The sequence below is a fragment of the Vollenhovia emeryi genome, unplaced genomic scaffold (assembly GCF_000949405.1).
Source record: "Vollenhovia emeryi isolate VEMERY1.0 unplaced genomic scaffold, V.emery_V1.0 DF939137.1, whole genome shotgun sequence".
Classification (NCBI taxonomy): Eukaryota; Metazoa; Arthropoda; class Insecta; order Hymenoptera; family Formicidae; genus Vollenhovia; species Vollenhovia emeryi.
The window spans coordinates 587,182-608,194 of record NW_011967229.1 but is presented as its reverse complement, the minus strand read 5'-3'; the positions used below and the strand labels follow the sequence as shown (position 1 = coordinate 608,194).

The 21,013-nt window shown below is 37.7% G+C and overlaps 1 protein-coding gene across 2 annotated transcripts in view; it reads right to left on the bottom strand.

Moving 5' to 3' along the window:
* LOC105567437 (transcription factor SOX-2) overlaps positions 1 to 16,092 on the bottom strand; it is a 53,445-nt gene extending 37,353 nt beyond the window's left edge. For both annotated transcript variants that reach the window (XR_001009357.1, XM_012022309.1), the window contains exons 1-2: positions 15,197 to 16,092; positions 8,507 to 8,769 (exon numbers count right to left, since the gene is read on the bottom strand). Coding sequence is in view for 1 of the 2 variants with exons in the window: in XM_012022309.1 (XP_011877699.1) it covers positions 8,507 to 8,769; positions 15,197 to 15,201 (268 nt within the window). In the remaining variant the exon portion in view is untranslated. The remainder of the gene's footprint in view (positions 1 to 8,506; positions 8,770 to 15,196) is intronic.
* Positions 16,093 to 21,013: the final 4,921 nt, after the last annotated feature.

Genomic DNA, 21,013 nt, shown 5'->3' with positions numbered 1-21,013 from the left:
CACACATAATTTAAAATCTGCATTTTCAATTATATGATAGTTTAATAATAATTCGAAGAATTAAAAATGTGTTTAGACATAAGATTAATTTCTTTTCTTCCAGTATAAATTCTATTTGACATAATTTTTAAGATTATATTAACTAGCAAAATGGCGTGCCATACAAGTCAGTCTCTAGCGCTCTCTGTCTCTCTGCCGAGATCTTTGTGCTGATTCTTCTTTCTCTGTTTCTACTCGGCTGCTCACGCGTAGTGGTCGGTCCCTGTTATCGAGGCAGACAATACAGTCTTGTTCAACAAGAAAGTGACCGCCATAATCTGGAAGAAAGAAAAATTTTGATTAAATCTAGTTTTCTTTTATTGAAGTACACATTATTAGCTATTGCGCAATTATCTAATAATCTAATAATATCTTGTCTAATCACCTCTATTACTAATTTATTTTACTTTTTAAATAAGTATTACTTATTACAAAAATTGTTTGTTTCCTTGAAATAAGTTATTTAATTGCAAATAAGTTTCTTTAAATTTTTATAAATTATATATTTCTAACAAATAAAGTAAATATACATAAATAATTATAACTTCTTGTCACAATTTTGTTTTATTCCAATTAATAGCAATGGGATTAGTATATTCCATAGTTCAGTCCAACCAGGGATAGGAAAGTTACTTTTTAAAAATAACTTGTTACCGCTATCTGATATCTAGTAAAAAATCTAACATTTTATTGTAATTAAAAGTAACGTTACATTATATTTAGTTACCTTATATAACATAAATATATATTATATAAGGTAAATAAATATAATGTAACGTTACAATTTTGACCTAACTACCTTAAATATAACAACCCATGATAATAATAGATTATGAATATTGATGCTTGAAGATGTAAGAAAATGTAAGAAAATATAGTTGTATTTTATAATTAGATTCGAAATATAAAAAGTAATAATAAAGGTAACTGTTAAGTTCATTAGAGTTACTAAAAAAGTAACTACGTTACCGTTACAGTTACAAAAGAAAAAGTAACGTACACCAGTCCGTTACCAAAACAAGTAACTTGTAACAACAACGGCGTTACAAGTAACGCGTTACTTCCATACCCTGCCTTTAACCATAAATATTCTCGTTCATGAATATTCATTCCCATTGTCAGTAACACAGAAAAGTAAAACTTTGGCTGTATATTGAAAGGCACGCGTCACTTTGGTCTGGTGAGTAAGATATTCTATTGCAAACTTACGTATAACGTTTTCACCTCACCACTGTCAATGTAGTGCATCTAAACCTTTCAGGACACTATGATCCATTTTTGTAATGGATTCAAGGACACTTAACATATAACACTGTAACACTGCTCACTTAAATTGCAAATCAAATGCAAGACAATAAACCGTTGCGACGCCCGCTATCTTTACGTATTAAATTAAAACATCAGATTTTAAATAAGTGATATTGATGCACTATTTGCATACAGTTTTTGTCTACATCAGGAAGATGTGTATTTATCGAGTAAACATTACGTTTAATATTAGCGTGAGATTTCATTAAATACATTCATTTGACGACGTGTGGTATAATTACGTCGTTAGATAGTTGAAAGAAAACCTTATCGAGAGTCCTCTTCGTGTGCCATGCTAATAGTATTTTCTTACAACGCGAAACAATGGTGCCGTTATTCTCGTTAGCGATGTTGTTTCGTGCCAATTAAGAAGATGCCTCTAAGGCATTACTCTACGCTACAGACGATTTTACGATCCCTTTTCGAGATAGTGCAGTCTCTTTTTTTTTGTTGTAATTCTAATCCTCTTTTGTGATTTCATTGGCGCAGATTCATTATCAAGTCTGTAAGTTTAGTAATTTAGTTGGTTTTGTGTAACCATTTTTTTGGAAGGTAAGGGTTTGCGTTTCCTACCAATGTGAATGTATAGTGTTAACTTTATTAAATTTGCCAGTTCCACAGTTATACTCCATAGAATATACATAGTTCTTTATTACTGACGATCCATGAAAGAGAGTGCAGATTTTTTATTTATTAGAATGTTTATAACGAAGTTTATAACGAAAACCAAATGTTAGGACTGAAGAGGGTCACATGCGCTGACCGAAACGTTTCCATGTAACAAATTGTTATTGAATATCATGCAAACTACATATATAATATTATAATTTATTTCACAATTATATATAATTTTTTTATTCACGAAAGATCTGCGATGGCACATTGCCCCTACTGTCTTCAAATATTTAACATCTTAACATTGACTCAGTCAGGAGACTAACTTTAATCTTCTTATCGTATTGAAAAAGGCCTGATATCAAGCCGAAACGTCTACATTTTATACATATTTTGAATGTTTTAAATACACAGGGTATCTCTAAAGTTTGACCCCACCCCTGGATCTCGGAAACGGCTGGGCAAGCGTGGCGCAGAGAAATGTGCGCTGCTTAGTAAATAAATGAACAAAAAGTTCAGAGTTCAAATGCAGCGAACACCTCTGGTTTTTTTCGAGCACGACGGGAAGTGGCAGCCACCGAGAGTATCCTGCCACGCAAGCCCCTTTAGGGGTGTAGCCCTTCAGGTTGGAGGTTCGGGCGCTTTGGTTTGATACGCCGTTGCACTCGAAAATTGTCATCATCCCCAGTAAGTCGAAGAGAAACAGCTCATCTCGACAGCTTATGCTCACTTTGAGATAGCCCGGAATCATCGGACGCCGGGCAAGGCTACGAATCGAATCGATAGAAACTATATACCTTCGGTATTGCGTACGATGGTCCTAGAAGCAGTTGATCCACCGGATCTTGAGACACATACGTGAAATTACGCAAGTATGCCTTGGGTTTCAAACCAAGTTGTAGAGCTTTGTCCACGCGCATTATCAACGCTGCTGTATGCGAAGCTTCGAAAGTTCGAATGTCGAAGCCTTCGAAGGAAATCACCAGCCCTAGTAGATACGCGAATACCGTTGTCTTTATCGACGACTTTATCAACATTCGGCACTATAATGCAGAAATGTAAAACGAAACGTGTAACCACCGTGGAGTCAGACTTTAGAGATTACCCTGTATAAACACAGCACTAACAACCGGCGTTGGCTCTTATGTCCCTTTTTATATTAATTTTATTATTGGAGAGAGACTCAGGTCGCAGGAAAGGTGTGTCCCATCTCTCGGAGTAGCTCCACCGTATCCAGCGTTAGATACTCGGCTTTTGAGTGAAACCAGGACAGCGCGCGTCCCTTCAACCGCGAGCTAATTAGCACCCGCGCCGAGTTCTCGTCCAGCCGGTATGTTTGTCTCAGCAGCTCCAGCTGCTGCTTCCACCTTCAGAAATCGCTATCGGCCCGGCCGAACTCGGGCAACAGCTCCCTTAAGCCGGGCGCCACTCGTCGGCCGCGCTCGTCATCGCGCTCGTCGTTCCGCTCATCACTGGGGAATTTCTCAACATCTCCAGCTCCCGCTGGAGCTCCCAGAGCTCTCGGCGCAGGAACATCAATTCGCGTATTGCGTCATCGCGTTCCTCGGCTCCGAACGCCGCCACCGTTCCTCTCTCGCGCCGCTCCTCGCGGTTCGCCACACCATCGCTCCCGATCACCCGGCCACTCCGGTCCATCGCCTCGTCATCGCGAATCGTCTCGCCGTTTCGGGCCGGTTCGCCGCCCCGGACCTTCTTGTCGCTCCGACTCACCCCGCCGTCCTCTCTTGACGGGGGTGCGTCCGATATTTCGCCCGTTATATGAGGCCTTCACACTTTTCGCCTACATATTTTTATATTAATTTTATTTTTATTTTTTATATTGATTTTATTATCACATGAGCTTTTGTTTAATTTCAACTTCTTTTATTTTGAACTGCTTGTAACTTGAAGATTACCGGTGTCTCGAAATGTTAGGTAAACAAAACTTTATGAGAATTTCCGTGTCTGCACGTCTGCATCTCCTTAATCTTTCCCAACCCTTTTCGTATGAAGTAAAGGGTGGAACGGTCTTGTTGTAGAATTCGTGGAGGAAACGGATTTCGCGCATAAGTCTCGAAGTGGAGCGGAGAATTCCGCCTTTGTGACGGAAAGAGTCAGTGGGTTCAAAGTAGTGACGGGGAGCTTTTAAGGGAGTGGGAGCTTTAAGCTCGCTCGGGGACGATCATTTTTAATCACGCGCACACGACCGTATGAAAGGGAACGTGGATGCGCATATGTGTTTTGCACGCGTTATATACATACATATACATATACAGGGTGTCAGACTTGTTTGTAGCCAAACTCAAAATTACGGTAGATTGGGTTTAAACTGAGAAGAAAAGTCATGTGCAAAATTAGCAATAGTTATCGTGTAATTGATAAAAACGTCTGGCCGAATGAGCGCACAAGGAGCGGAAGGCCGGACCTGGCATACTCGTCACTCGATATACGAGTATATTGTATAAACATGTATAGGGGAAACTAGGCAAATATGTCCCACAATTTATTGAAGTGAAATAAAATATGATCATATCAAATAATTAGATATGATCAATTCAAGTAGCCAGTCTTATTCTTTGATAGAATTCCGTTAAATAAAACATAACTTCTTTTCCAAAATATAACAAAAAATAAATAAAATTTCTTTAAAAAAAACGAGGGTGGGACACATTAAACTGATGAATCCTTCTAATGTGTTCCACTGACCTAAAGTATATGTTTTGACACGTTAATTTAGGTTGCATGTTTTTTTAGGCCAATGCATTATTCTATCTGTATTTTTAATTTAAAATAAAGTGTTTAGTATTGTGTTTTGTTTCATACAAATTTCTCAAAACCTACCTTTAGAACAGTTTTTTGTATTAAAACCGGCTTATTGTTTACATCACGGCACACACTGCTATTGTCTTGTCTAAGAACATATTGAAACTAACTTTGATGTGGAATGCCCTTGTAACACGTGAAAAAATCGATTTTTTTATTTAATAAACTTTAATACATGTGGAAAATATGTTTTTAAAGTTACAGATCGATATTTGGCCTCTAAGTATAGTTATAGTCGAATTTTCGATCGCGCGTCGAGTAGGAGGTCATGCGGTTCGTCTTCCCGCTCCGCTCGTGACGTAATAAACAGCTCTGCAGGTATATGTCCAACGATTTTCTTTTGAATTTGTTGGTATGCGTATACCTGCGCGTGAATGAATGTATCGGCACGTCGAGAATATAATGGGTACACGGCTTCGAAATTTGAAGAAGAAAAGAAGAGTCGGGTGGAAGAGGAAAATTGACAGGCGAGTTGGTAAAAAGAAAAACGAACTACTATATTTTTGCGGATTAACAATTCGTCGAAATGTTGATTCCGTCAATAATTATATGAAGATTCTTTTGGCTGTTTACACGAGAAACTCCCCCTTTTAATACTTGGTTTTGTTAGTGTCCACGAAGAATGTACCTCTCTGTTATTTTTTCTACTTTGAGATGCAGAACGAAACCAATTTCAAGGCTTGCCGTGATTTGCTTCTTTGAGCGAGGATCGCAATTGCTATTCAAGATAAATATCGAGGATAGTGTCACGGGTCCGAGAGACGATGTTAGCGAAACAGTTAAACCGGATTAATCTCAAACACCGTAGAACAGGTAGGATCTCCTGTTTTAGAGAGGATTGCAAAACTGACAAGTCGTTTCTTTAACGCGCTCGAAAGAAGCTGGTGCCTCCTCTTGATGGCTTCGGCAAGCGGTAGAAATACTTCATTACGATGAAAGCTTCTCCCGAGTCTCTTCTTCTCCTCCCTCTCGCCCCTCCGTTCTCTCGTGTGTTTATACACTCTCTAGTCCTCTTTCGTTTCGCTCTCTTTGTAAACTTCTCTCTCGAGGGTGTTTGCATCGCATGCGTGCGTTTTTACACTACAATGTCGGAGGTAGTTTTAGAGGGGAAGATTGAAGCGGAGATGGAATCCCATTGCACATAATCTTTGTGTGGCAAAAGTGTCAAAATTTTGTTAGATGAGAGAGAGAGAGAGAGAGAAGTGGGGGGGGAGGGTCAATACTTTTGCAATAATTTCATCGTTAATATCGTTCACAGACATATTAATATAAAAATATTACCTGGAATATATCCTATCTGTGAAGCAAATTGTCTGTATATGAGCTACTAACTCGTAATTAAAGTTATATGCGCATTAATTACCGCACGTGGTTCTTATTGCCTTTCTTATTACCTCGTTGTATTATATTTACGAGAGTGTCTAAATTACCATTGTTAATATCTTTATCAATGATTAATTATCTTCAAACATAGAAATCTCTTTAAGTCGCCAGTAATAAATAACAATAATCAAGCTTTTTAGTCGACATTAACCGGCCTAACCACCGTACCTGAAGCTGAGCGCCGCGCGCTTGGTTACGGTTGTTAGATGACTGGAGTAGGGGGTAATAGGCGGTGCCTCGCGAAAATCGGCCAAAATGAGCAGTTCGTGGACAGCTCTGGTTTACGCCATCTTTTTATTTTGACTTCTCTATCTCGCGATCGGAATTGCTATTATCCTCAGAAGGTTTGAGCCATCAGCTCGAGTGGAATCTTGAAGACGAAAGGGAAAGGGGTAAGGTTCGCACAAGCAACTTGCAAAACGGGAACGTTACATCGAGGTCCAATAACTAGATTAGCTGTAAGCGTTTCCCGACAGGGCACTCACTTTAAAGAACCACTCTCTCTTCCTCTCTTGTGCTACTCCCTTTAGGATCCACCCCTAAACATCCTCTGGGTGTCGTGAAACGTGGTAAATTGCCGACTCGAAAGATAAACGCGTGGATCGCCATCTACTAATTGATGCAATAAAATCGGATGCTGTTTTATCGCGTTTTCGGATCGGAATTATTTTAGGCACGAAGAATATATCCCGGCGAGAAGTGTGCGTGTTTAAATTTCTCTGCCTTGAGCGAGTTTCAATTAAAAAATTTAAAATCTTTTTAAATTCACATTAACAAAAACCAAGAAGCTTTAAAAATGTGCAAGAATCTATAAATTAAGAGATTATAACACTTTAAAGTTTCAACATTTCAAAGTTTTAAAAATGATTGCTTTTAAGAATCCAATATCCAGTACGTAAAATTCGATCAGCTTTCGAAAAAATCTTCCAAGCACATTCTTATTTCATTATAGTGAAATATTTCCTTCGCTGTTTTTTGAGAATTCTTGTGGCTAGTCAGAGTATTCACGTAACCAGTTGAAAAATAAGATGACATTCTTCCGGATACCTTTGTGCCCGGGAAAAAAAGTGAAAGCTATCGCGCTCGCCCGTTAAATTCCGAATCACCGAATCGGGAATGCGCTCCGGAACTTTTTGTCGCCCTGCGTGGGAATTTCGCAACAGCGGACAAGGGAGGAAAGGGACGAAATCTGTGAGTGCTGCAACGAAGTGGATGTGTATCATCCAAAAATATGCTTGGCGGCAAAAGAGCGACGGGAAAGTGTCGCGTCGACAAAAAGGAAACGTGGAGGAAGAAGTATGGGAGAATAAGGATGGCTTGGGAACTGGGAGGGAATAAAAGCAGGGGAATGGAAAATGGAAAGGGGTGGTACAGGTTCGAGCGTGCGCATCATTTTTACCGAGAAGGAGGAGAGAGAAGAGAAGGAGGAGGAGGAAGAGGAGGAGACGCTTCCCTTATTTGACGTCGCCGGGGAAACGAAAAATGGGAGATAGACGATGCGAGGCGAGGAAGAAAATGACGAATAAAGGAGCTCGAGGGAGTTGCGGAAGGTCCTTTGTCGACTGGGGTATTTAACGGAAATACTAGACGGAATATCTTCGTCGACGCTAAATCACGCGGACGTGTGTACCAAGTCCTTCATAAAGGAAGCGACGCGAAATAATATGTCGCGACAAAATGATAGGCTCGATTGTGCAAGAAATAATTCTCGCTGCGTTGAACCTTTTTTTCAAGTTATGAATAAAAATTATTGAAAAAAATAGAAATTTCTTCTTCGTGTATTTGCCTGTATGTGCTACTTTGTATGGCGCAGAGAAATGTGCGCTGCTTAGTAAGCAAATGAACGAGAAGATCCGAGTTCAAATCCACCCACGGATACCGCTGGTTTTTTCGGACACTATCTCTCGATCGGAGAGAAGTGGCAGCTATCGATAGTGTTTTGCTACACATATACCCCTGTCCTCCGAAAACAGGGTTCGCGAGAGGCTAACAACTAGGGCTGTTACTTTTGATAACTTCGAAGATTTGAAGCTTCGAAAGAATTCAGAAGTAATTACCTATCTTTTAACATATATAAATCAATACCTTTTATTGGCAATATTTTTAACGTCCTTTGAATTAATTCACCACTCGCACGAATATATTTTTCGAAGCTTCGAAGCTTCAACCCTTCACCGTAAAAACTCACTGTTGCGAATACATACAATAAGTCTCGGATGGGGATAATTTGTTGTGAAGACCAGGGCCCACTTGGGGCTGTAGAGCCAGTTATGGTGATGATAATGTGCTACTTTGGTTTGTGGAAACAGGGAAGAAATTCGTTTCGTTTTGCACATACCGAGCCTCTTGGAGATTTCGCTGTTATGCATTTTTGGATTCTCTTGCGCAATCTTCCGTCGTTGTAATCGCGACCAGACCATGAAAGCATTCATCGGTCGTTTGATGTGTTCCACCTGCATTTTTTTCCCTGCCGCACTGAGTGAACTACCCCCTGCGAGACCGCCCATGTGACCGATATTACTCGGTGACGACGTAGGCTGTCCTATCCCCGAAATTCTGAGACCCTCGAAGGGGCCGTCGCACATGTTGTGGCCGCCGGCTCTGTAATCAAAGATATACATCACTTATCTCTCTCTCTCTCTCTCTCTCTCTCTCTCTCTCTCTCTCTCTCTCTCTCTCTTTATTTTTCTTCCTAACATTTCTAAAAATTATCTTTCTGATAAAGTTTAAAATTTCTTTTGCAAAGCGAAATATTAAGGATTAGTATTACTTCTATCGAATTAATATCAATTAGTATAGTTCTTCCAAATAATGTGTATTAATCCAAATAATGTGTGTAATCAGCAATTTATTCACTTTTTACACATTTTAACATATGCATTTTAAACACATTCTTTTAAATATCGGTTTTTGAAGAAGTAATTTACTTCTTTCCTCGAAATAATTTATGCACGAGAATATAATGTATAAAACATTTATAATTATGACAAGAAGAAATATGGTAATATATTGCCGGTAGTTAATTAACGAAATAAAGGATTATTAGACGACTTTAGACTGGCAGGTGTTTTATTTAACTTCCTCCGACGTTTTGACCATCCGTGTTGTGATCCGTTTCAAAGAAATAAATATTACTTTTACGGGGCACATAGGACTACTGTGGTCGTCACGTCGGATGGACGTGCCTTCCAACATATGTGTAGGTAGTTTCTCCGACTGACGCCCAGAGATGAATGTTAACGCTTTTTAACATATTAACGATGACGAAGTAATATTTATTTCCTTGAAAAGGATCACAACCCGGATGGTCGCAACGTCGGAACAAGTTAAATAAAACACCTGCCAGTCTAAATTCGTCTAATAATCCTTTATTTCGTCATTTATAATTATGAGTACATGTCTAATAATTTAATCATTTCTGGTTACTGTATCCAATAATTGAGTAATAACAGACAAGGACATATAAATTCTCAACAAAGTATTTTTTCAGTGTTTCGATTAAATTCATTGCATAGTCACTCTCTAGTGTAGTAGTAACTATTGCAAAAATTGCAAAATGGTAGAGGACTTTCCGACTCACAGTCAGTTTGGTCCGCTTTATCTACACAAAAAATAAGCCCCAAACAGTCACTGACGCCCTGTATATTTTAAAATCTTGTTGGAAATTTTACTTTTGGATTATTCTTCAGAACTCCGTTGTTCAACCTCTTGCAATTCGTTATTTTGACATTAAATTTCGATGTGACGATTCTTATATGACACACCGAAAAAAGATTCTTACATCTTAACTGTAGGTTTTTCTTATGTACACGTAACATTAATATTTTAAATTCTATAACACACTGAAGATGACCTGATTATAGGTTGAAACGTATGTATTATTTTTATAAATAGAAGTTCTTAACACGTACACAACACACACACAAACACACACACACTAGTTCGTTAGTTCCTTTGTATGTTATTTTAAGATATATTTTATCTGAATAATATTACACAAAATTTCAAATTTTAATCGACCTCAGCTGGCCACATTTATTGAATAACGCCATTTCGACCTTTGGTTTAGGTCCTTTTCAAATGAGATCTTGTTACGGAGTTTGTTAAATGACAACCGCTCGCCAAATTGTGGCTGAAATTTCATGTTGGAGCACTATTAGCCAACGATCGGTGGATCTCAAATGTATCGTCATAAATTCTTCGTAGGGAGTCGAATGGGACGAGAGTGAGCTCTTTTCGCGGCACATAATTGCTTATTTGTTTGCTTTCAGATTCGTAAGCAAATTAATCTTATCCTTCTCTTCGTATCAAAGCCATTAACCAATCTCGGCACGTTCCGCGCTCTCTAGCTCTTCTCACTCCAACTTCCCATCCTAACTTCGCGAAGTAATACAATTATCGCACTGAATCTCCTTGAGCGTTCGTTAAAAAAAACCTGTAGTGGTCGGGGGAGGATTTATAAAAAGAGGAGGAGCGGTAGTTACGAGCTCGTAGGGTCAGGATCATCCCCTGTGCGGAGGAGAAGGGACAACGAGAGAGTGAGTACCACCCTCGAGTGTCATTCAGGGTGGATTAATAGATACGTCGGTTAGTTGAAGTTCCAAGGGGTGGAACAACCACCCTGTCATCATGGTGTTTGGGGTGCTCTTTGAGACTACTCCCTCTTCTCTCTCTTTCTCTCTCTCTCTCTCTCTCTCTCTCTCTCTCTCTCTCTCTCTCTCTCTCTCTCTCTCTCTCTCTCTCTCTCTAAGAGAGCAAGAGAGTAACTCACTGAGATCGAGAAGATGCTGGAAGTAATGGCTGTTGACAACGAACGCCGGGGAGAGATTAGGAAGTGCTAATTGAATGTTTAGACATGGGTCACCAAGAATATTGAGGATATACAGCAAGCTGCAATTCATTGCCATTTCTATTAATATTGTTTAACCTTTTCAAATTTTTGCATTATGAACAATTAAAAATTCTTGTCGCACTTCACAATACGCGCACAGCCACGGCGGTGAAAGATATTAAATTCAATGTAATCACGATATTTGCTGTTACTTATATCTATCGAGAAGTATTAAGTGTTAACTTATTCGAGAAGTATTAAGTGTTAACTTATTCAAGAAGTTTAAGTGTTTAACTTATTTAAATTTAAAAACAAATTTACCACGAGGAATCTTATGTTATTTATTGAAATGTTTTTCTTAAATAATTTTGAATGAAGTCCTTAATTTCGTGATAATTAAGGTGATTAAATACTTATCGAATTTAGATGAATGATTAAAAACTTCAGTTTTTTAAATAATTAATTAATAAATAGACGCAATGTAAGGGCAATAAGAGTCAGACGCTGGATATTGAGTGCGGATATAACAATCTTTCGTGTCTTGTTTAATTGAAATTGACTATATCAAAGAGTGCAGAAATGTGAAGACTTACATGCTATGAAAATTAAGTGTCGGTGTTTGAAACTGGAGAACATTGCTCGATAGATGACGGGGTACGACTGACTAAAGTATTAGTCGGTTGGTATAATTAAAAACAAGTAAAAGTCACGAGAATAATCAAACGTTTCGACCAATTCATGTAGTCCTTCTCAATAACAACATTAAGGTTTGTTGACCGTATCTGGCAATTTTAATGCTTTAAGTATCGCTACGTTTCGACCATGGGTTTTGGTCCTTTTCAAGCGACCAGACTGTATAAATAAGAGAATTGACAATTTTATATAAATAAATTAAATACATTGGAGATATTATGTTCACTGTTACAAATGTTGGAGACGTTACCAGTGGTGGTCGTGTACATAGATCCGCGTGTATTTCGGTGAAGTACAATTGATTTTTAATTATGATCACATACTAAATATGAGAGTGTTAGAAAGAGAGAAGAGTGCAGAAATTTTGATTGTAATTAATGTGAAGACTTACATGCTGTGAAAATTAAGTGTCGGTGTTTGAAAACCGGAGAACATTGCTCGATAGATGACGGTGTTTGAAACCGGAGAACATTGCTCGGTAGATGACGGGGTACGACTGACTAAAGTATTAGTCGGTTAATATAATTAAAAACAAGTAAAAGTCACGAGAGAGAGAGAGAGAGAGAGAGAATAAGTCAAAATAATAAATAAATCATTACTGTCTAAACCACGGATGTGTGCGCTGTGATCATCGTGATATACTCTCAGATGTATGGACACATGGATCCTGCTCGTTGCTCGAATTCAAAGAACCGATTTATAATTAATTGACGAACATTACGTATAAGACTTATTGCTACCACAATAATTTGTATCCGTAAATGCTTGTCTCTTAAACTAACCTGAAGAGGACTGCGATCTGCAGTCGAAACGTCGTGACAAATTAAATACATTGCCAGTTATGTCGAAACAATTGATTGATTATTGATTATAATAAATAAAGAGTGGGGTCAAGATTTAAGTTAAGTCTATTATGTGGTCGTAAATAGCGTTGAGATTTTCTGTGTCTTTTTGTAAATTAATAGTTTCATTAGTCATTTTTAGGAAAACTATTTTTGCTATCTCTCTCCTTCTTGTATTGCTCTCTCGGTGTAAGATATGGGGATTTGACCCATCGAAATCGTGACCAAGAGATGTACGATGCTTGCTAACAACGAAGTGGTTGTCAGCATGTTTTTTGATGTCGTTGGACTGTTCTTTTAGTCTAGTTTTAAGATGTCGTTTGGTCTGTCTTATATATAATATAAGGAGTCACAATTTTTGCAGTCAATCTTGTAGACAACTTCAACCTTTTGTTCGTTGGTCAAGGCGTCTTTTTCGTTTTCTATTATGCAGTTGAGTTTTTTTCGGTATAGTCAGTAATGTGTTGATACCAACTTTGCGTAGTTTGTGGGAGACATTCTCACTAATTCCCTTGATGTATGGAAATCTTTTGTGTGTCCGTGGGTCGAAAAAATCTTAGGCAGGTCATTATTGTTAATTTGGAGTTTGATTTGTTTGAGTCTAAATTTGATATGTTTGTCTATGAGAGGTGTGGGGAAGCAATTGCTTGTTAAAATATTTTTGACTATTTGAATATTGTCCTGGTGATAACGACTGTCGGAAAGGATTATTGCTCTGTCTACTAGATTCGTGATTCTGTTGACTTTATATTTTAGAGGATGGTTTGAAAAAAAGTTTACGTATCTTCCTGAAAAGGTAGGTTTTCTGTACCAATTTGTTATTAAGTATCCATCATTTCTCAGGACAGTGGCGTCCAAGAAATTGATGGAATTATTAATTTCTGTCTCAATAACAATCAACATTTGAAAATAAACGAAAAAGAAACTTATCATGTCGGCAAATTAACATAAGTTATAGCGGGGATTAGACCGTCGTGAGACAGATTAGTTTTACCTTACTGGTGACTCGTCATTGCGATAGTAATCCTGCTCAGTACGAGAGGAACCGTAGGTTCAGATATTTGGTTCACACGGTCGAGCGGCCGATGGTGACGAGCGGTAGCCATGAGATTATGTCTGAACGCCTGTAAGGCCGTATCCTCTCTAGTCAAAGGTGGAAATGATATCTCTAGGAGTCTTGTGAGTCGAAAGGCTCAAAACAATGTGACACTACTAGGCGGCCGGTCCACGGATCGGTCGTCGCATGCGCTCGGTTTGCCGTCCGGCGCCATCGCCATTCGTCGGGCGATGACACGGTGTCTAACAGTCAAACATGAGTTCCGCGAGTTCAATGTCGAGACTCGGAATTATCTGTAGACAACTTAGGAATTTTTCTTTAATACATTTTTTCTATGTGTTCAATGTTAATCCACTGATTGACGTGTCAAGAATTTGTGAGGTGTCCTGGAAGGATAGAGATTAGGGTTGGTTAGGTAACCCTTGATAATTGCATGAGCTATTTTCTTTATATTTATACTCGAATCTGACCATCCTTGCAAATCCTTCATATCCTTTGAATTAATTCACCACTCGCACGAATACATTTTTCGAAGCATCGAAGCTTCGAAAATTTCGAAAGTTCGAATGCCGAAGCCTTCACCGTAAAAACTCTCTGTTGCGAATACATACAATAAGCCTCAGATGAGGATAATTTGTTGTGAAGTCCAGGACCCACTTGGGGCTGTAGAGCCGGTTATGATGATAACAATGTGCTACTTTGGTTTGTGGAAACAGGGAAGAAATTCGTTTCGTTTTGCATATACCGAACGGAAGTAGTAATAACCGAGAATACCTACCCTGCTACACCTAAGTGTGTGGGAGGGGCATAAATACCCTTTTAGGGTATAGTCCTCACAGAGTGGGAGGGCTTTCGTCGGTAAGGTTAACAGCCTACGTGCTCAAAGTACCATTTCGTTCCAGTACAGAATAAACTGGATAAAACAGGCTTCTGGTATTACAGCCATATTTCAATCAATCAATTTCTTCACTTTTGCCTTTCGGCGTCAAAGTGGACTTTGGCTTACATGTATTGATATCCTCGGTCCTTACTTTTTTATATCCTCCTTCTTTCGTTTATAATAATTACTCTTAATTACCACCCATTCACCTGCATATCATATATTATAACTATCCCATTCTGTTTATCTCCTTTTACCTCTCTCTCCTCTCTTGCTCTTTCTCCCTCTTCTTCTGTCTTTATTTTCTTTATCTTTTCATTCCATTCTTCTATTCAATCTATTCCTTTGCCTTCATCTCCTATTAAATCTTCTATATCTTTTTCCCACTTCTTCATCTCCTCACACCTTCCTGTCATATGTTCTAATACTTCTATTTCTTTTTTACATAATAACACATTCTCTCCTCTTCTTTCATCCAATATTTATTCCCTGCCTCTTCGTTTTCTAATCTAAATCTCGCTATCGCTCTTATTTTTTCCCCTCCTCTTCTATTCTTCGCTGCTTGCTTTATATACCTGGGTATTCCTATTACTCTAATATATTTATACCCCTCCTATAGCCATATTTCTTTATAACCAATAAATATCAAAGAAAATATCACAAGTAAAATTTATTTCCGAGTATTTCGACATTTTTCTTTATTCAAAATAATGTATTTTTCTTACCTCATATAGCCGGCGGACCGATGCAATTCTAGCTCAATTTTGTTGCCGTGGTTGAGACTCTCGTCTCGCAACGTGTTGTGTCCAATAAACAACCACTAAGAAAACTAGAGGACAATATTGAAAGATCGTCACTGCACTACTCGATCTGTCTTGCACATAGTAATGAGAACAGGTTCCGCGTTTCACTATCACCTCACTCCAGGTCCAGTCCCTTATCACGCTAAGTATAAGTGTAGCTCGAACCGTACACCCGTGTTTTTTTTTTACATGGTAGAAATCCCTTCGGATACCCAACTCTTCGGGGGAAGAGGCGGATTATGTTGCGCAGAGTTAACTTTCTAAAACCACCACGATAGCCTCTCCGAAATTTTGGACTTGTGGGATCAAGCCAATCTAGGCAACTTTTCCCACAAGTCCTCTCATTAGTCCCAGCCTCATACTTTATAATACGTCGTTGACATTCGTTCCCTCTCTATTCGCGCTATGAAGATCGCGAAACACGTGTTACCTGAATTCGATACCTCAGCCGATTTTGATTTTTTGAACGAATAAAATCGCGAACGGACCTCCGGATAAGGAAGTTCCGGAACGTTAGCCTCCGCAACTGCAACTCCAGACGACTCCAAACTGCCTGGATATTCTGAGCGAGCGTACATTCCCCCACTTCTCTACATAGAGACGGAGGGAGAGTATAAACCGGTCGCGCAGGGTGGTGCCCGCGAGAACGTATCGGAGACTCCGATCCGAGAGACTCCGCCTCCGTATCTCACATAACATTTAATGTTGGTGGTTACTTTTTATATTCCGTTATTTGTTGTTCCTTTCCTCTGTATTTTGTTTTTTCAATTTTCATTACAAGTTATACTTTTCTTTGCACAGAACAGTCTCTTACTGAGCGACAATTATTTCAATGTTGTAAAATAATTCTCTGACTTGTGTCTGATAGTTAATTTCTGCAAAAGTGAAAAAATTGGTAATCGTTAAAAGTCCAAAATATCTAACATATCCAAATTCTGCCATTTTCCGCTATCCCTAAGTATGTTTTTTTATTAACAATTTATAAACAAATTCGTTTTTCTCCACAAATACAATGAATTTCGAAATTTTTGTAGAGATCAAAGTTGTAGAGCAGACAAATATCTACAAAAAATGTTTCTATTAGTTTTTCGAAATATCTCATATTATTTGAGATATTTGCAACGTGGCCTAGTAGCTCTAAATATCTCAAATAATATGAGATATTTCGAAAAACTAATAGAAACATTTTTTGTAGATATTTGTCTGCTCTACAACTTTGATCTCTACAAAAATTTCGAAATTCATTGTATTTGTGGAGAAAAACGAATTTGTTTATAAATTGTTAATAAAAAAACATACTTAGGGATAGCGGAAAATGGCGGAATTTGGATATGTTACTCAGTATATTTTTCTGGCCACAATGATGTAATAAAACATGTTGCAATTTTTTCTAGATACCTCTCCTTTTTTCCGTATGTTGACTGGACTATTCTGACACTTCCTTCTTGCAATGTGTAAAATATATTTGTACATGTACTTTTACATAACATGTTTTTATTAAACGTTATTAAATAGTAAAAATTATTTTGGAACGTAATCCACACAGTATACTTTATTTGAAATATTCTGAGGAATTCTAAATTGTTTCAGACTGTTAAATATATTTTTCCTGAAAGTTTTGTAAACAGTCTTTGATATTTCGACTACATACATTGTATAAATACTACGTTAAAAATCAATTTGAATGTTACTTGAATCAGATATTATGTGCAATGTACGAGGTGTGTTCAAAAAGTTACGGGAATTTTGTAATTTCGCGGGTTGTATTAGTCCGATTTGCGCGATTTTTTCGTTGTTGTGTTGGTAAACATGTCTGAAAAGTATCTGTACATTGTTAGCCATATCGGATATTTAGTCTGTTGTCAGCTGTCAAAAAGATCAGGTTGTACATTTGTTTTGGTACGATCGGTGATTATTTCTTTGTTTAAAAAATGGATCAGAGAATTTGCATTAAATTTTGCTACAAGAATGGAATAAAGTGCAGCAATGTTTTAGAAATGTTAAATATTGCTTTTGGTGAGTCTGCTATGAGTAAAACAAGGGTCTACGAGTGATATACGCATTTCGAAGAAGCTTGACAAGTGCGGTCGAATGTGAAGATTATGTGTTCTTCGATTTTAACGGCATAGTGCACCATAAGTTCTTGCCACAAGGTCAAACGATCAATAAGGAGTACTACCTGCAAGTTCAACGCCATTTGCGTGAACCAATCCGAAAAAACGCTCGGATTTGTGGCGAAACAATTCATGGCTTTTACACCGCGATAATGCACCTGCTCACACTTGCTTGTTCGTGAATTTTTAGCCAAAAACAACACTGTAATGATGCCCCAGCCTCCATATTCGCCAGATATGGCCCCGTGTGCCATTTCCTGTTCTCAAAAATAAAGAGAACTTTAAATGGCCGCCGTTTGGAAAGCATAGATGAGATTAAGAGCGCATCGCTGAGAGAGCTAAACGCCATCTCAAAGATCGAGTTCCATAAGTGTTTCGGAGATTGGAAAAAGCGCTGGCATAAGTGTATAATATCTAAGGGGAATTATTTTGAAGGGAATAACATTGTTGTAGACCAATAAATAAAATTCTTTCCAAAAAACAAAAATTCCCGGTACTTTTTGAACACACCTCGTATTTACATATATTCATTTATCTATATATATATATATATTTACATAATAATACACAAAATAATACACAAATAAACTACAAAAGTGAGATGAGGAAACAATATACCTACATATTACTAACATTATTGTATCAACATTTTAAAATAATATTGCTACAACATTACTAAAGTAATATTGTAAAATAATGTTTCTGCAATATCTATGCAACATTACACTGCAATATGCAATGTTGCAATGTTGTAACAATGTTGCAATGTTGCAACAATGTTGTTGCAAGCTTTTGTGTTGTATGGGTGGTTTCTTCAATTCTGGTCCGCCATATTGAGTCTGCCATTTTGTCCGCAAAAATTTTACGCCAAATTTTTGTAAAAGAAAAACATTTGTACTCTAAAGGATTCAGAGATGTAATTTGCTGAACATTCTCGATAAAAATACGATCCAAAATCTACAAACTTAAATTTTATATACTTAAATTTTGTATAACATATAAACGTGCTAAAGGATCTGTTATTTACATCATTTACGTTGTGCCAATGCATCGTTTCTGATTTGTTATTTTTAAGAATATAAAAAGCGCAATTCTGAATTGGTTGTTCTGCTAAATGGCAAAGGTATAATAACGGCGTTATGCGAAGTGGCGTCGACTGCGAGCATATTTATGGAGCAATATTTTTCATATGGACACTCGATTCCATTCTTTATGGCCTATTGATTGTCTCTTGTTTATTTCCAAGTACCAATAAGGGCACTTCGTCGAAGGGGATGATCGAGTTTGGATATCGCCTCGTCACTAATACGATCGATTTGTCAGCGCTACGCTTTCTTTCCGTCTCTTTCGTCCAAAGAGTACGCGAATCTAATTGATAACACTAATAACAATTCGTTCTTGCGATGTATGCTAGGTATTCAAAAATGAAATTCGTAAATTAAACATTTTAATATTAGTTCATAGTTTTTATCTAGCTACTATATTTTCCTGGGATCCCGTGGTTAGTCTCAAACTTAATCTCGTGTTTTGGCAGAGGTATTTTCAGTAAATTTAAATATATATTTCTTTAATTATGTTAATGAAATTATGTTAATGAAAATATATCTTTATAATAATCAACTAATTAGATTAATTAGGATGTGCAGTGCAAGATCATATTATTTTACTTTTTAATGCCGAGTCATTTCACTCGAGCGTTGCCTCTAAACTAATTAACCGGAAGTGTCGCTCGAAGTCCAGAAGGACACGAAGGGCGCGCGGGCTGTTTATCCCGTAGGAGATTTATTCCCTCGGTGCGACTAAGACACGCGCGTGCTCTACCGTACCCCGGCCGCGCGTATTGTCGCACGCGTCGCCGAACACGTAGCGTATGAATATCTAATGCACCCTGTCCACAATTAAATTCGGACAATATGTTTTGTTTCGGGAGGGGCCGAAGCGCGGCCACCCTCGAGGCCGTTTGAAGGGTTCCCGACGCTCAACGGGGGCAGAGGGTTCTTCACCCCAACCGAGATTTACACTCGGGGCGAGTCTTTGGCTGAATAACGCCCCGGGTGTAAATCTCGGCTGCGCGAGAAGGATATGCCGTGACAGGCGATAATTTCTCCCGATTAGAGTGATGCCTGCGGTTCCCCGAGAACAAATCCCTGTCGGTATCTTATTCGGATAAAGATGATAACGCGTAATGAAATATTTGCCGAAAAGATAAGAAGAATCAGACTGAATGGTTAAACAAGTGTGTTCCGGATAAATGAAGGAAATTTAGCTGAAAGAAAAAAATTAAACTCGGAAACTTAATTTAATTAAAGTGGTATTAATATTAATTACATGAAAATTTACAACTGTTAATTAAATAATTAAGTACGAGAGAAAAAGAGACGAAAATAAAGTCTTACTTTAAATTCATTTCAATTTTATTATTGGAATTAATGTTTACACGCGAAAAAACGAGATTTTTTAAAAAATCAATAGATTTTAAATGTGAGTCCGCTTAGATAACGGCATTACACCGCCTAGTTACCTTATGGTAGATAATCCAGAATAGCACAGAACTGTCTTTTTCCTAAAAAATGAAGAACAGTACAAGACCGCCTTCGAGAACGTTTCGAGACCGCCTTAGAGAATGGTGCGAGACCGCCTGAGAAAACGGTCCAAGACCGCCTGAAAGAACGGTGCAAAACCGCCTAAGAGAATTTATTTCTCCCTTTTTTCACACTAACTCGAATACTCTTAGTACCAATTAATTCGTTTTCTTTTTACTACTACACCGTTGCTAAGATAAATAATTTGAATTGAAAGTCAAAAAGATATCGCCAGTGCCTCACTCGTTCTTCCTCAGAGTTAAATATCGCTTATTGCTTCGAGACTACGCGTGAGTTTTTTAAACTCTATTCGATCTTTCAACAAAGTGACATGCAGGTAGTTGATCGAAAGAAGAAATAAAATTAACGACAATTCAGTTTCAGGTCCGAGTAAGATGTAACTCTATGATTTTAATGTAATGTAAATTCATATACCGTTTTTCCAACCTGTCCTGCGCGTCGTTACTTTCTGACATATAACAGTTTCATTAGATGGAACATTGTCGTCAGCAAATTCACATATTTTAAATCGATAAATAAATAATTTCTAATTATTGTAAAATACTTTACTTAGCATTCAATACAATGTTGGGCGGGGATAAAGTTATTAAAAAATTGCTATTTAGTGGAATATTGATCGGAAATTGTATATATGTGTCAATCTTGATTAGAATTACCGGGAATTTTTTCAAATATAATAATTTTCAACGCGTTTTACTACTTTAGAGGGGAGTTGTCGTGCTATTGCGATAGATTCAATAGATTGCAATAGAAAAACTGCAATAGATTTGCAAAGTTAGCACTGCATTTTTCAATTTTTATTTTTTAATACAAGGAATGCAGGACTCTTTTTCATTTTTGTCAGGAACTGTAGAACTATGAAAGCGTTATTAGTACTCTTAGTATTTTTTTTATATTCGTAGAAGATCGTGCCAGCTTCACAGACGCTCTTCACATTCCGATTTGTCTTGTGTTATCTTTTGATCCAGAAGTATTTACAGAATTTTTTAGCATAACTTGAAATTATTTTTAATACTCTAGCA